This window comes from Trichechus manatus, unplaced genomic scaffold (genome assembly GCF_000243295.1).
Source record: "Trichechus manatus latirostris isolate Lorelei unplaced genomic scaffold, TriManLat1.0 scaffold00059, whole genome shotgun sequence".
Taxonomy (NCBI): domain Eukaryota; kingdom Metazoa; phylum Chordata; class Mammalia; order Sirenia; family Trichechidae; genus Trichechus; species Trichechus manatus.
Window position 1 is genome coordinate 6,905,945 of NW_004443995.1, and position 16,221 is coordinate 6,922,165.

At 37.0% G+C, this 16,221-nt stretch overlaps 1 protein-coding gene across 6 annotated transcripts in view; it reads left to right on the plus strand.

Annotated features, from left to right (window-relative positions):
• Positions 1-16,221, plus strand: part of LRBA (LPS responsive beige-like anchor protein) — an 840,314-nt gene that overhangs the window by 792,323 nt on the left and 31,770 nt on the right. For all 6 annotated transcript variants that reach the window (XM_023733554.1, XM_023733553.1, XM_023733556.1 and 3 more), the window contains 2 exons: positions 3,825-3,887; positions 10,202-10,357. In XM_023733554.1, the coding sequence (XP_023589322.1) occupies positions 3,825-3,887; positions 10,202-10,357 (219 nt within the window). The remainder of the gene's footprint in view (positions 1-3,824; positions 3,888-10,201; positions 10,358-16,221) is intronic.

Here is a 16,221-nt window from a genome sequence, read left to right on the forward strand (position 1 = left end):
TTTGGGACTAAAGATGATAATTTGTTTAAGAAGTATCATTTTGGGGAGGTTCTCTAAATACCATTTGTTAGAAGAAAAACGTGCTGGTAGGTGTGTTCTATCAAATACACTACAGGATTTACCTACTCTGTATGCAGTGCCTGTTAGAGCCTGGCAGAGGCACCAGTGAGCGTGATGTTGGGAACTCTACGAATCCTGGGTGGCTTTGTGGCAGCCCTGACAATATCTTCAGCCTAAACAGAATGACAACATATAGGAGGAGAGACAAACCTGTTTAAGTGCTAGAAAGCCCTGGCCTCGCCCCCTATGGTTAGTTTAACCGAGCTAAGGGGAACCAAGCTGACGCTACCAAAGAGCTGCTAAGTCTCCAGCCCATATTCCTGTTGTGATGTGCGCTCCCTAAGCACTGATGAAGGAGCTCCTGACACTCGCATTTTGAGCAAGCCCAGTTCCCTGAGTAGAAAGCTCCCTTAGTACTTGGTGGTCAGATGTTTTCGACCCCACTCCCATTTTTTTTATAAGTATGTAAAGTGATGTAGGGCTAGGATGCCTCTGCTAGAGTACCACCTATGGTACATCCCGCTATTCCCAGCCCAAGCTCACCTTCCCATAAGATAAGAGTTTGAGGGACTGCATAACCAAAAACCAAACCATTGCCCTTGAGTCTACTCATAGTGGCCCTATAGGACAGAGTAGTAGTACCCCATAGAGTTTCCAAAGAGCAGCTGGTGGATTTGAACTGCCAGCCTTTTGCTTAGCAGCTGAACTCTTTAACCACTGCACCACCAGGGCTGTTCTGCCAATTCTGAGCCAATAATTCTTCTCAGTGAGCCTTGCTTTGTGCCTGAACCTTGTGTCACTAGTAGTTTCTGCCCCCATCTCCTGGCTTCATACTGTGACACAGCCAGCTCTTCATTAGGCAAATATAAAGAATGATAACACATACGGGAGTCCACAGGTAGTTATATTTCTAGAATGTGATTTCCAATTTTGAGCTACTCCTAAGAATATCAAGCATCCACGCTAATAAATCTATGCCTCATTTCAGGTGTGTTTACGTAAACCTGATATGTCATCCTATCTTTTTCTGCTTTTACCTATCAATATGCCTTGATTTAAAGTGAGCATCAAAAATCCCTAACAGTTATTCTTAAGTAAATAGCAAATTCATATTACATTTTAAAAAAATTTTAGATTCTAGTCCTTTTCTAATAGATCTGTGATTTCCATATTTTGTTCATTAGACAGCTAACTCCTGTCATTTCTTTGAGTAATGTCTGGATCCTGGTTTAGGAAGAAAAATCATCTTTATCCTTCCTTCTCATTCATAGGACCTTGCAAAATCTCTAAAAAAAAAAAAAAAAAGGCAGCTAATATTTATTGTAACTTTTCTTATAACAGCAGCTGGGGTTGACTAGATTCTCAGTATTGTTCTAATCAGTCTACATGTATCAACTCACTTAATGCCCTCAACAACCTTTAGATGTAGTTCTATGTTTAGATTAAACCCCTTGCCGTCAAGTCGATTCTGACTCATAGTGACCCTATAGGACAGAGTAGAACTGCCACATGGGGTTTCCACGGAGCAGCTGGTGGATTCAAACTGCTGACCTTTTGGTTAGCAGCGGAGCTCTTTACCACTATGCCACCAGATTGAACCATGTGAAATTGCGATTTTTACAGGTCAAAACAGCCAAGTGTTGGCAATTTCATATGGTTCAACCTAACCCATTTTACAGATCGGGAAACTGCACAGAGGCTGCATAACTTGCTCTAAGTTCACCCAGACATTCAGTGGCAGCGCTGGGATTTGAGGCCTAACCTAAGATTATTAACCTCATATACCTCTTTTACTGAAGTTTGGTTTTAATGTTTTTACACCCCAGGTTCTCAGAGAAGTAGGGAAAAATTCTGAAGGTATTAGTTTTAATGGACACTGTTATTGCTGGAAGTAAATGGCACTGTTGGGCAGACCAGGGGCTGCAGTTCATTTTCCCTAATCATTCACTGTAAGCGTCCTGTGATTTTTTTACTGGCAGACCGGTAATCAGCAAAGACAAATACCTTCAGTACAAAAAGAGTGAGTCATTGCAGCTTCCTTTCTTCAGCTACTTTAATCCCTTATACATACTTGTCTGAGTTTCTTAGGGCTTCCATAATAAAATACTACAAAATGGGTGACTTTAAAGAACAGAAATTTATTGTCTTACAGTTCTGGAGGCTAGAAGTCCAAATGAAGGTGTTAACCATATCAGTTCCCTCTGAGTGCTCTGACAGAGGAGTTTTCCTTGCCTCTCTCCTGGCTTCAAATGGCTGCCAGCAATCCTTGGCATTCCTTTGCTGCTTGTAGATGTATCTTCATATGGTACCTTCCCCTTGTCTGTGACTGTCTCCCTGTCTGTTTTACACTTTTATAAGACACCACTCAGAAGGGATTAGGACCCACCCTACTCCAGTATGACCTCAATTTAGCTGATAACACCTTCAAAGAAAGATCCTATTTCCAAACAAGGTCACATCCACAGATACAGGGGTTAGGAGTTCAGTGTATCTTTTTGGGGTACACAGTTCAATCCATAACAATACTCAGTTATAATTTTTAGTGCCAATATTGCATTTATTCAAGTATTTTATCAGTATTAATGATCCTTCAGTCATCCTTGAGAAGTTGATATTTACTAGCTGGGGAAATTATGATATATAAGTTTTAAAATAATCTATGAGCTCATTGAAATGTACCCCTTTTTATTCTCAGCCCCTCAAGGACAGTCAGAAAGATTTCCTAAATTCTTGATGGTATTTCTTAAGCACACCTCAAATACTAGCCAAGTGCTAACTGAAGTGCTTGTGAGTCCTATCAAAGGCAGATACTGACCAGGGTGAACAGCTGAGTCATTTGGGGAAAAATAGTTTGGATGAGGGCCCAGAATTTAACTATCAAAACTCTAAAGCTGAAAAGATCATCTGCTCCAAACCTTTCATCTTAGGGTTTAGGATTGGCCTGACTTCATAGCTAGGCAGTGGCAGCTTCTGATTCTGAGTACATTTTCCACTCTACAGCCTATGAAACCTCTTTCCAGTTACAAAATAAGTATGCCTGAATTTTTAGAACGATTTTGAGAATTGAACGAACTATTCTTAGTGTAAATTGATTTTTGTTACTCATTTGCCTGAATATTTTTAAATTGAAACCATGGAAATATTAAATTATTCATAAAACTTTTTTTTCAAACCTCAATCCAGTCTTTAAGAAAATATTTCAGCCAAATGCATTTAACAAAAACATTTATCTGTGGATAGCTTTCTTTATTTTTATTCAAACTTTCAATTGATTGATTTTAAGTGATGGATGAAACATTAAATGTTCCCTGACGTCGAGCTTTTCCTTTCTCCATCATAAATTGACGTTTTTGTGGATCCTTTGTGCTGCAGCATTCAAAACTGCCTTTTTAAGAAGTAACGAAAAAATAGTATTTGCTACAGTCAGCAGATGGTTGTCACATTTTGTTTTCAACGCACTTTACCACTTAATTTTGTTTTGTTGCAGCATCAGAGGTTACTAGTCAAGCATCTGCTATAGCTTATGGCCTAGGACTGGAGCCACTGCTGATGGCACATGTTCAGAACAGCACTAATCTAAAATAAATGTTTAATAAGCTAGCCATAAAAGTACCTGGCTTGTTATTTTCTTTAAATTTCATAAAACTGTATGAGAATTTGGAGGTTGGAAGCAATTCTGCATAAGGTTTGACTTATGCGTTTTTATGTAGTTTAGTATATGAAAAATAATGCTTTTTTTTTTTTTAATCTTTTGTGAATTCCAGCTCATCAAGGTGCTGTACAAGACCAGCCATACCAGCTGCCAGTGGAAATCGATCCTCTCCTAGGTCTGTCACTTGCTTCTCTCTTTGCGATTCATTAAGCTCTGTATGGTGGCCCTGAAGTGTAGATTACAGTTGTTTTTCACTTGCTGGTTGCTGGGAATGGAATTTTCCTGATAAACCATTTGCATGCAAATTGGAATGCAATGAGCTGTGGCTATGCTGGTATTTCATCAACTCCCCCTCGTTGGTTTGCCTAATTTGAACAGGCCTAGGACGCGTGTCACTGAAAATTAATATGGATGCTGTAATAATGTGTGATTGAGAATGCGCATGAAGTACTGTCAGGATAATATTGGATCTTTTCATCACTCAGACTTGTTGATGAGCAGGAGCGAGGGACGTTATGATGAATTGGTGCACCAGTAATGTGATGGAGCTCCTTTACCAGGGAAATTTTCATAATAACAGTGGGGTTCTTAGCAGCACTGTGTTGTGAAAAATAAAACTGTAGTGCCAGGGTTTCATCATTAAGGGAGATCAATCCTTCCTTCCTGGACCCTCTGTTCACTCTGAGGGGATTAATGTGCAATTGCAGAGCAGTTTCCAAGTGGAAATATATTGCCCAGCCAATGGCAGTGTTAAGATATTTGTATTCATTTTTCTAGGGCCCTACAGCATAGTAAATTGCCACTGGAGGTTAAATTTGTTCACGGGAAAAAAAAAAGAATAGGGACGAGACCAGAAAAAGCCACTGGGATGAAATGAGCATCTGCAGCAGAAGACTTAGAATATTTAATTGCTGTTACGCTTTTTGAGTTAAGTTTGTTGAAATCTCTAGTTCAGCATTTTTCATCCTCGTGTGGGGATTTCAAATGTGGCTTTGCTAAGAAGGTTAAGCTTTGATATAGAAGATCCCATTGAGTATCTTTTAGAATAAAAATGTAATTGCCTATTTGTGGGGGTATGCTACCAGCATGAATGCTTGGCTTGCAATTTTGCCAAATTTCCCTGGCACGAATAATTTGTTAGAATTTTAAAGTTTTCAAATAAAACATATGAATGAGCTGATTCATTCTTTTACAATCCATGAGGCTCCCTGTGTGTGTGTAACCACACTTTTTGTGTCTGTAAAACCATTGTTTTAATAGAGAGTGAAAGAGCCACTATTCACAGATGGACTGCTACGGACTAGAATAACTTTAAGCTGAAAAGTAATTCATTTATCATTTCCTCATATCTGAGCAGAAATCTAAGATGCAATTTTCTGTTTGAAGGATAAATACAGTTCTGGTTCCTCAATCTTGTTTTGCTTTGAGTAGATACGATTTGCCATATATATACATAAATAAATGCTCACTTGGGTAAAATTTTAAAAATCAGGAATATAATAAAGCCCATTTACTAATCATTTAAAGCATTGTTTCTGAATTATAGACCCATGATTTGCTTTAAAACTTGACAATAAATATCCTATAGTATAAAGTCTCATTAAATGAATTGAGCAGTTGTAGTTCTTTAGACCAGGCACTAGTGAACTTTTTCTGTAAAGGGGCAGATAGAAAATATTTTAGGCTTTGTGGGCCATCTGATCTCTGTCTCAACTACTCAGCTCTACCATTATAGTACAAAAGCAGCCATACACAGTACATAAGCAAATGAGCATGGCCTGGTTTCAATAATACTATATACAAACCCAGGTAGCAGGCCAGGTTTGCCATGTGGGCCATAGTTGCCACCTCTGCTCTAAACCACTGGTTATTAGAGTTTGGGCTGCTACACTTCCTAAATAATTGTTTAAAACAATGTACGTTCTCATATATTTTTAAGTTAACATCTAAAATTTTTCATCACAAATTTAAATAGTTACAAAGATTATAATTTCTGGCATCGTGTAAAAATTGACATTTTAAGGAAAGTGTTGTATCACTCTTTAAAATGAATCCAAAAAAAAAAACTAAAATGTATCCAATGGAACCTGAATATCAGAGTGAATTGATACTCAACATTTTGTTTTTTAAAAATGCATTAAATGGATAAACAAATTACAGTATATTCACACAATGGAATACTGTGCAATGATAAAGAATAACGATGAAGCCGTGAAACATAACATGGAGGAATCTGGAGGGCATTATGCTGAGTGAATTTAGTCAGTCACAGAAGGACAAATATTGTATAAGACCACTATTATAAGAACTTCTTCAGAACAGGTTTAAATACAGAAGACAACATTCTTTGATGGTTACAAGGGTAGGGAGGGAGGGCGAGGTAATTCACTAACTAGATAGTAGACAAGAATTATCTTAAGTGAAGGGAAGAACAGCACACACTACAGGGAAAGTCAGCACAACTGGACTAAACCAAAGCTAAGAAGTTTCCTGAATACAGTCAAACGCTTTGAGGGACAGAGTACCAGGGGTAGGGATCTGGGGACCATGCTTTTAGGGGACATCTAGGTCAACTGGCATAACAAAGCTTATTAAGAAAATGTTCTGCATCCTGCTTTGGTGAGTGGCATCTGGGGTCTTAAAAGCTTGCAAGCCACCATCTAAGATGTATCAATTGGTCCCAACCACGTGGAGCAAAGGAGAATGAAGAACACCAAAGACACAAGGAAAGTAGTAGCCCAAGAGACAGAAAGGACCACATAAACCAGATACTTCATCATCCTGAGACCAGAAGAACTAGATGGTGCCTGGCTACCATCAATGACCACCCTGACAGGGAACACAACAGAGAGTCCCTGACAGAGCTGGAGAAAGGTGGGGTGCAGAACTCCAATTCTAGTAAAAAAAAAAAAACTAGACTTAATGGTCTGACTGAGACTGGAGGAACCCCGGAAAGCATGGCCCCTGGACTGTCTGTCAGCCCAGAACTAAAACAATTTCCGAGGCCAACTCTTCAGGCAGGGATTGGACTGGACTGTGGGACATAAAATGATGCTCGTAAAGAGTGTGCTTCCTAGCTCAAGTAGATACATGAGACTAAACGGGCAGCTTCTGTCTGGAGGTGAGATTAGAAGGCACGGAGGGTTAGGAGCTGGTTGAATGGACATAGGAAATCAGGGGTGGAAAGGAGGAGTGTGCTGTCTCACAGTATAGGGAGAGCAATTAGGGTCACATAACAATGTATGTATAAATTTTTGTAGGGGAGACTAACTTGAAATGTAAACTTTCACTTAAACCAGAACAATAAACAACAACAACAACAAAAAGCATTAAAAAGCCCGGTATTTCCAACTTGGAAATACTGCATTATTCCTCTTTCATCCTGAATTGATGTTTTCATTCTGTTTCCCCCACATAATTTTATCTTAATTTTTTTATTGATTGCTGTAGTATACTTTTCTACAATGAAAATATGTATAAAAAAGTAAACATATGTATGTAAATGTAAATTTTAAAATTTGCTAGGGCCATAAGACTCAACTTTTAAAAAAATTTCATCTAGATTCAGTGATCATTACAAATATTAATATACACTTATTCAAAAATTATAATAACTTTTAAATAATTATTAAATATCAGAAGCAAATATTTATTGGAAATACATCTTCAATGAAATGGACAGGGCTCCCCCGTCCCCCCGCTCAGTTATCTCACGTACTCGTGGATGTACATTCTTTACTGCTGAGTGAGACGTGGTTTGTCATCAGTTCTATCCTATTTCTCTTGTTATTATACATGGGAAGCTCTGAGGAACCTTGCTCACATAAGAAAGTAATTGTAAAGGAAAGAGTATTGTTTTTACACTGTCACAAAAATCTTTGATTTTTTTCTGAGCTATGCAACAAAATTCACATAGCAATCAGTAAGTAAAGTTTTTTTATGGTCTATCATTAAATTATCATCTTAACAATCTTTCATTGGAACTTATTTTTAATGATCTATCAATTGACAGTGTGATTAGATCCTTCTTTAATTTTATTGAAAGTAATGAATTAGAAACCACCTGACCTACCAAATGATTTGATATCTAGGCGTTCACATTTTCAACATCCCATCAGTATTTTGAATTGTTCCTTTATCTGACTCCCAAGAGATTGTTTATACCCTGAGGCAAAGCACCATAGTAAGATTCTGGGTGGGAAGGAAATATGCCTGTATTTTATCTAGCAGAAGAAGGGCATGTGAAAGGGGGAGTAGGAAAGAAAAACAGGAAGTTCTCAGGCAAATCAGATGTAGGCAAGAGACATATGAAAGTAGAGGGACTAGAAATTGATTCTTTTGAAACCATCTGTGCCTCTGTATCCCTTGGGACATCTTGTACCCCCAGGGGTGTGCATGCTGCAGTTTGAAGACTGCTTATCTAGACAAATATACCTAATTTTCATTGAATAAAAATACTTTCAGTACCGAATCTCAAGCAGTTTACCGGAGAAAACAATGAGATAATAGTTGTGAGATAGATAGATAATTTTGTTTGTTATTTTTTAGAAGGGATTGCAGTATTAAATTGCAGGTAAGTTTTACTTGGAAAATATTCATCTGAATGCTTAAGAGGCATCATCCTTCACCCATGGGTACTTCGTGGTTTACTCAGTTCAAAATCATGCATATGCCCAGGTCTGTCTAGGTAAACTCGTTCCAAGAGAACACTCAAAATAATGACCAGTGGAAGTTTATATCACAGGAGCAAAAGTCAACCATTTTTACAATTCTCATGTGGAAGGAGACACTGTAGGCTGTAGGAACAGTGTAGAAAGTACCACATACCTTGTTTTTAAGTGCTAGGTTTCTCAGAATTATATGTATATTCTGCATATGTATAACACACAGCTTTACCGCAGTGGGATACAAAGCATCACTCTCTGTGATACCCTGTGATACCCACAGAAGCTTTTCTCATTGGCCAGCAACTTCCCTTTGTGGGGAAGGAGTGGGAAAAATGATCCCAATCTACAATTCTCCCCTTGTTACTACTGCTATCACTTTCTAGCCCATTAATTGCCCCAAATCTTAGGAAGCCCACATTAGCAAAGTTATGGCATAATCTTAAATAGATTAAATTGTGTCTGACACTAGCCGAACTGTACAAATGAGTATTTCACGTGTCTGTACAGGTGTGTCATGTTCTGTATGCCTCAAGGGCAGGGAATGTTGTATTCCTCTATCCCCAGGGCTTCCCAGCACAGCACTGGAGAGTATTTTGGACACTTTTTCCCCTTCTGTATTACCTTCTGAGACTTCTATTAAATTGCCCACATTAGCTTATTATACACAATGTATATAATATAGGTATTTATTTCTATATATTTCATTTTTTTAGTAATGCATTTATAGGTTTTTTTTTTTGTTAGTTGTTAGTTTTCTTTTGTTTTCAGAGAACTGAAGACTATGGATACAAAGAGCTTAATAATCAAATGCAGAGATTTCTTCTGTTTATTCTGATTTGTTACGCATCAAGTTCCTTTAGCAGCAAAAGAACCATGATTTGTATTGGAAAGTCAGTGGTAAAATAACCCTTAGATCACGAGAAACAATGCTTTCTACTTGATTGGCCTCATAATGCCAAAACAGGCATCTCAGTGGAAATTCCTTTTCTGATAATGGCACACTTGATAGTGTATTTCTAGAGGATTATTACTTTTTCCCTGTGCCTTGATGTCGCTCCATGTCTGACCTCGTGCCTCCTGACAAACCCCATCTTAGGTGCTCTGCAGCATTTTGAAAACACACTACGAGGCTGTCTTGTTTTATTGCTTAAATAAGGAGTAAGAAAGTGGCAGTATGCTGTGCTTTGACTTTTCCAATTACAAGTATCTTTAATAGTCATCCTACCCTTTCCTTAGATGCAAGTGCAGCTGTACACGGGCGAAATAGGAGTTCACATCTAGTCAAATCAAAGACCCATTAAAGGCAGAGTAGTACAAGATGCTACAGTATTTCACATATATGACATTTAAATTCTAATCTTTCTTCCTTGTGACAAAATGGTAAAGGTAATAGATTGTCACAACATGAATCCATTTTCATGACAATAGATGTAATGAGATTGTCAGAAACACAAACCTACCTGTGATGCAATCTGGAGATTATAATCTAGTTTGGTCCTGCCCAGGAGCTGGAATACATGTTCTGTCAATTGTATACTGTTTTTAAATTGTCATATGTTGTTATTTTTTTCCTCTAGGCAAATTTTTTTACTGAGATGTTGAATTTAGCTACCCACATTCTTCTAACAGTTGAATGTATTTTCCTCTTTAGTTTTTCAAACATTATTATATTTAAAATAAAAGGTCAAGTATTTACTGGAACACGTCTCTTTTCCTTTCCTCCTTCCCCCAAGTATGACAAAATACAGAATTTTTTTGCCCATGTGGATTTAGTAGTTTTTTTAATTTTTTTTTTTTTTTTTATCTTTCTCTCTTCTCATAGCCAGCAATACAGGAATGCACAGGAGGCAAATCACTGACCTTTTGGACCAGAGCATTCAAGTCCATTCCCAGTGCTTTGTCATCACATCAGACAACCGCTACATTCTCGTCTGTGGCTTCTGGGATAAGAGTTTCAGAGTCTATTCTACAGACACAGGTGACTGGTCTTTTCTTCATCAGTGAGCTAACGCCTACTAGAAGAAGCATCAAAAGTTGTAGAAGGCTTTCTCATCTTCCTTCTTCCAAAAATTATAGAATTCTGAAATTTGTAAAATAAGAAGGGAAAGAAGACACTCTTCTCCCCTTTCGAGTAGTAATCTACTCTGCAGTCCTCTCTCAAGTTAAACTCTCAGCTTGTTTTTAAGAGGCAGTTTTCTAGAGGAGGTTTTTCTCCCAAGCCCTGTGCTTACAGAAGAAGTGATCATTTTGAAGGCATATCCTAGTATGTAAATACCACACACGTGCATATGCGTAATCTTATAGTGAGTGCACATACGTATATTTTCTCCACTTTTGTATTATTTAATGGCTTTTCCTCCTTACTGGAAAGACTCATTAAGTATATCTCTTGGGAGTAGGTATCTTGTCTCTACCCAGTTCTGCATAGAATCTTGCTGAAAGCTATACCATCATAAAGAAAAGTAGCTGACTGCTGATTTTGTGTGTGACAGGAGCTCTTTTAAGATATAAAAGTTTAAGTCTATATATTCATTTGCATGCATCTCCCTAAGGGACAAACCAAGCTCAACTCAGTATTATTACAGGAGAACCAACCTAGTACATGTTTGTGAATTCTTGCTATAGGAAATTAAGAAACATTGAGAAATTTTATGGATTCTCTTTAAAACAATTTTAGAAACTGTTAGAAGATGAAATAAGCTTATAGTATATACGTATATATGTAGTTGAATCTTTTTAAATAATTAAAATTAGTTATTAATGCATTTGAACTAACTGCTACATACTGTGGAACTAGATTTTTCAACTGAAACAAGGTGTGGGAGTGGGAAATTCTCTAATTGAAATTTCTAGTTAATTAAATGTTGCACAGTAAATCATCTTACAGTCTCATTGTTAATACTCCTTATAAAATGTATTCATCCATGCTCTTGCCTTAGTATATTATACTGAAAAAATAACTTTTGATTATTCAGTGTTTGCCCTAAGTGCATGTTTATGATAGTACTATAACATACCTATGAGAGAGTAGGGAAAAATAGTTGAGTATGGGCGGTGCATAGAACAAACCCTACAAGTTATTTTTAGGGATAAATCTGTTTGCTTTTTGTCTTAAGGAATTGGTGACCTAGATAGCTTACAGCTTGCATCTTGATTCTGTCAGTCCAGGAAGGAAAAAATCATCATTCAAGCCTTTCTGATTGATTGGGCTTTTACTAGATGTTCAAGTCTATGAGATAGATAACTTTTAAACCTAAAATTCCTATAGAATTTCTCTAAAAATGCAATGGGGGTTGATACATTTTCCTAAAATATATTTATTATTACAACGAATTTTCTATGATTTAATACTCAAATTCAGATTTTAACCTTTTTTTCACTGTTATGGTAATGACAGCCTTAGCATTATGAGCTCAAACTGCTCCTTTTTTATACAAACTTTCAGGTTAAACCTGTTAAACTTCCTCACACAAGATTTTCTTATATGTACATTTGTGTACACATTTAAAAAATTATTTTAAAATTTACATACAGTAAAATTCATTCTCTTTGGTATATAGTTCTGTGAGTTTTGACAGTGCGTAAAGTTGTATAACCACCACCGCTATCAAGATAAAGAGCAACTCTGTTACCCCCAAAATTCCCTTGAGCTACCTCTTTGTACTCAACCCACTGGCAACCACTTGTCTGTTCTCAATCTCTATACTTTTGCCTCTTCCAGAATGTCATATAAATGGAATCATAAATTATGTCAATCTTTGATTTTGACATTTGAAGTTTTTTTCATTTTTTGACATTCCATTTTTTTAAAGCATTGAATATTGATATTTGTACAGTTAATATAAATATACCTCACCTCAATATGATACAAATATTAAAATAATTCTTACATTCACATAGCCTTTAGAATTTACAGAATTCTTGTACATACATGATACTGTTTCAGCCTCACAATAATCCTGTGAAGTAGACAAAGCAGGTGTCACTACCTCTATTTTTCAGATGATGAAGCTGAGGTTTAGACAGATTAAGTCACTTGTTGAAACTTATATAACTAGTAGGACTGGGCGTTGTACCTAGGTCTTCTGACTTCAAATATAGCATTCTTTGTCATTATACCGTGTTATTTTATGCAGGTATTACTGTCAATTATTGGTTAATTTGGAAAACACTGTAACTTGGGACACTAAGTTCCTAGTATATATCTGCCATGTTACATTAGACTTAACGTACTAGATATAATTCCTTCTTCTCTTTCCAAAAACTGTCTACTTTACTGCTTTTTAAAGTGTGTATGTGTAAAACATTTTCACAAGGAGCAGCTTAAATTTTATTTCAGTGGGACTGACTTAGCTTATACAATAAAAATATTTACAATTTCCAGAAAAGCTGTGAAAAAAATCTCAACTTAGATTCCTAGTATCTTTCTTAAAATCTTGTGTACAAACAAACTTTGATGATAGTTGTATTTAACAATAATTTTAATTAGGGTAAATATGTTTATTTTTTAAGATCAGTCAGAATATTAAATATTTTCTCCTAGTTTGACAGAGAAGCAATGGAAAAAATTGTATGATCAGTAATATATAATGGCAAAGCTATCACAAGTGTTGAATTCAATTATATGTCAGCACTTAAGCAAAAAAAAAAAATCCTTCTCTTACTAGGTATAGGGGGTGGGGAGAATAACGTAGGTTGTAACAGGAAATTCTTTAAACATAAATCATGTTTTCTGGGCACAGCCAGAACAGCAGAGGCAACAATAAAACCTTCCCCCGGCACTGGAAATGATTTTCAGGCCACATTTTAGATTCAGTGGTGCAGAGTCTTGAGCTTGAATTTTTTTATTTGTAGCACAGCTGTCAAATAAAACATTAACTAGAAAATTTGTTCTGTCAAAAAAGGGATATTCTAGTGCTTGTGATAATATCTGATATTAGTGTGTGGAGAGGTGGACTGGTATTAAAGGAAACAAAAAATAAAGGTTGAGGAACAACTTATGAGATTATCAGAAAATAATTTACCAAAAAGAACAGCAGGTATTTATATGCTGTGATTTATTTAGGAGGAGCGAACTTCAACCTCATAGCAATAACAAATATTGCCGAGGAAGGCTTCCATGAACAGGGAAAAGTAAACTTAAAAATATAATGTTTTCCAGAGTTGAGCCCAAAGTATAAATCATAGAGAATAAGTTAGTTTGTTTAAAATATGAGACCCTTTAGATGTAACTACTTAAATGCCACTCCCTTACTTATACCTTCCCTGACACCCAGTCTAAACTTAGTTCTGTCTTCTTCTCACTGATCCTACCTTGTTCTTTCCTTAAATAGTACTTATCACTATTTATAATTATATATCTATTTGTGTTTATTTGTTTAATGTCTGTCTTCCCGTTAGATAGTAAATACTATGAGAGCAGGGACCATGTCTATTTTGTTTACCACTGTGTACATAGTGTTTTTGTTTTTGTTAGTTGCCGCGGAGTTAATTCCAACTTATGGCAACCCCATGTGTGCAGAATAGAAGTGCTCCATAGGGTTTTCAAGACTGTGGTCTTTCAGAAGCAGATCGCCAGACCTGTCTTCCAGGGCTTGAGTGGGTGGGTTTGAACCTCAAACATTTCAGTTAGCAGTCCAGTGATCAACCATTAGTGCCACCCGGGGATTCTAAGAAGGCCTAATCCTTGACACTTAAGAGGTGTTCAGTAAATATTTGTTGAGTGAAGAATAACTACAATAACTTTTTGGGCAAAAATTTAAACACTAGGAAGTTTTAGTTAAGAAAAAAAAAATACAGTGATTGAGTATACATTTCCTAATACTGATACGATATAGTGATGCAGTGGTTAAGCACTCCCCTGCTAACCAAAAGGTTGGGAGTTCTAACCTACCCAGCTGCTCTATGGGAAAAAGACCTGGCCATCTGTCCTGTAAAGATTATAGCCTAGAAAACCCTGTGGGGCAGCTCTACTCTGTCACGTGGGGTTGACATGAGTCAAAAATCTACTGGACAACACAACGACATATATAAATGATATAAATATAATGACTTAACTAATGAGAATTAACATACGAATCTTAGAAAATCGTGCCTTTGTATTTAAGCCTTCCCACTTTTACAACTAAATCTCTCCACTCTGTCCTCCATAAGTTGAAAGTTAAGTAAGTTACCAAATGAATAGCTGCTCTTTGCAAGCCTCCCTGTGAACTGTGGAACACCTGGGTTTCCTCTGCACTGTCTGTCTCGAGTGCCTGCTAAAATCAAAACCAAAGCCATAGCCATCAAGTCGATTCTGACTCATACAGAACCTACAGGACAGAGTAGAACTGCCCCGTAGGGTTTCCAACACTGTAAATCTTTACCAAAGCAGACTGCCACATCTTTCTCCTGCAGAGCGGCTGGTGAGTTCGAACCACCAACCTTTTTGTTAACAGACGAGCACTTAACCACTTTGCTACCAGGGCTCCTTGAATGCCTAGTTAGTTGTAGTTATTTCACTCATCCACACTTCTACAACCCACTGAGTGATGGGTTTCAAAACTTAAATAAGCCTACCCTGAAGAACTTATCTAAATCACTCCTGTAGTTTTTATGCTCTTGGCAATTAGGTCTAGGCTAAGGCAGAAATCACAGTGCATACACTGTAATCAAAAACACAGTCACAGTATGGTGTATTCAGTTTTTTTAAGTAGTTAAAATACACTGATATAAGCTTCAGTTTTCTAATTAATAAGAGTGTGTTCAACTACATAACTTCTGCCTTATCCTATATAAGGCCTGCCTCTAATCTATCAGTTGCCATTGAGTCAATTCCAACTCATGGCAACCCCATTATTATCAGAGTAGAGCTGTGCCCCATAGGGTTTTCAATGCTGATTTTTTGGAAGTAGATCGCTAGGTTCTCTTCTGAGGCACTTTGAACCTCCAGCCCTTTGGTTAGCAGCTGACACATTAACCGTTTGCATCACTCAGAGACTCTGCCTCTAATCTAACCCCACCCATTTCACCACTACCAATTGCTGTCAACTCGATTGCAACCTGTGCTTGTATGCAGAATAGAACTGTGCTCCATAGAGTTTTCATGGCTAATTTTTCAGAAGTAGATCACCAGGCTTTTTTTCCAAGGTACTGCTAAGTGGGTGCGAACTGCCAACCTTTCAGTTAATAGTCAATCGCTTAACCTTTTGTGCTACCCAGGGACCAAGAAACCTCTCCATTTTGTTCTTCATATAAACTGGAAAAGAAGTAGAAATTACTACATTTTCCATAATTAATTTGCTGGGTTTTTTTCCATTATTTTTTCTAGATTGTCTTGAATTCACCTTACCATACACTGAATTTATTGATATAAAATAATCTTTTAAGTGGCATGTATCGATGTCAATTTAAAAGGTTGAAAAAATTCATAAGTGGACATTGTGAACATTTAGCAGTTAAAACACCTACTTTGATTAAAGTCTTTTCTCCCTGTTAATCACAGGAGAGAAAAATATAATTGATTCATTTTGCAATTTGAGATGTAAGTAAATCTGATTTTACAGCTACTAGTAGCTTTAAAAGGAGCCCTGGTGGCACAGTGGTTAAGAGCTCAACTGCTAACCAACAGATCAGTAGTTTGAATCCAGCAGCCTCTCCTTGGAAACCCTATAGAGGCAGTTCTACTCTGTCCTGTAGGGTCGCTAATGAGTCAGAAGCAACTCCATGGCAACGGGTTTGGTTTGGTTTTTTGGTAAGAGCTTTACATGTGCAAGACTGCTGCTCATGAGTGCTAACCTAACACTGTATTTGACTTACATCTGATTTATATAAAGTATATTTCAAAATTTTATATTTCTAAGT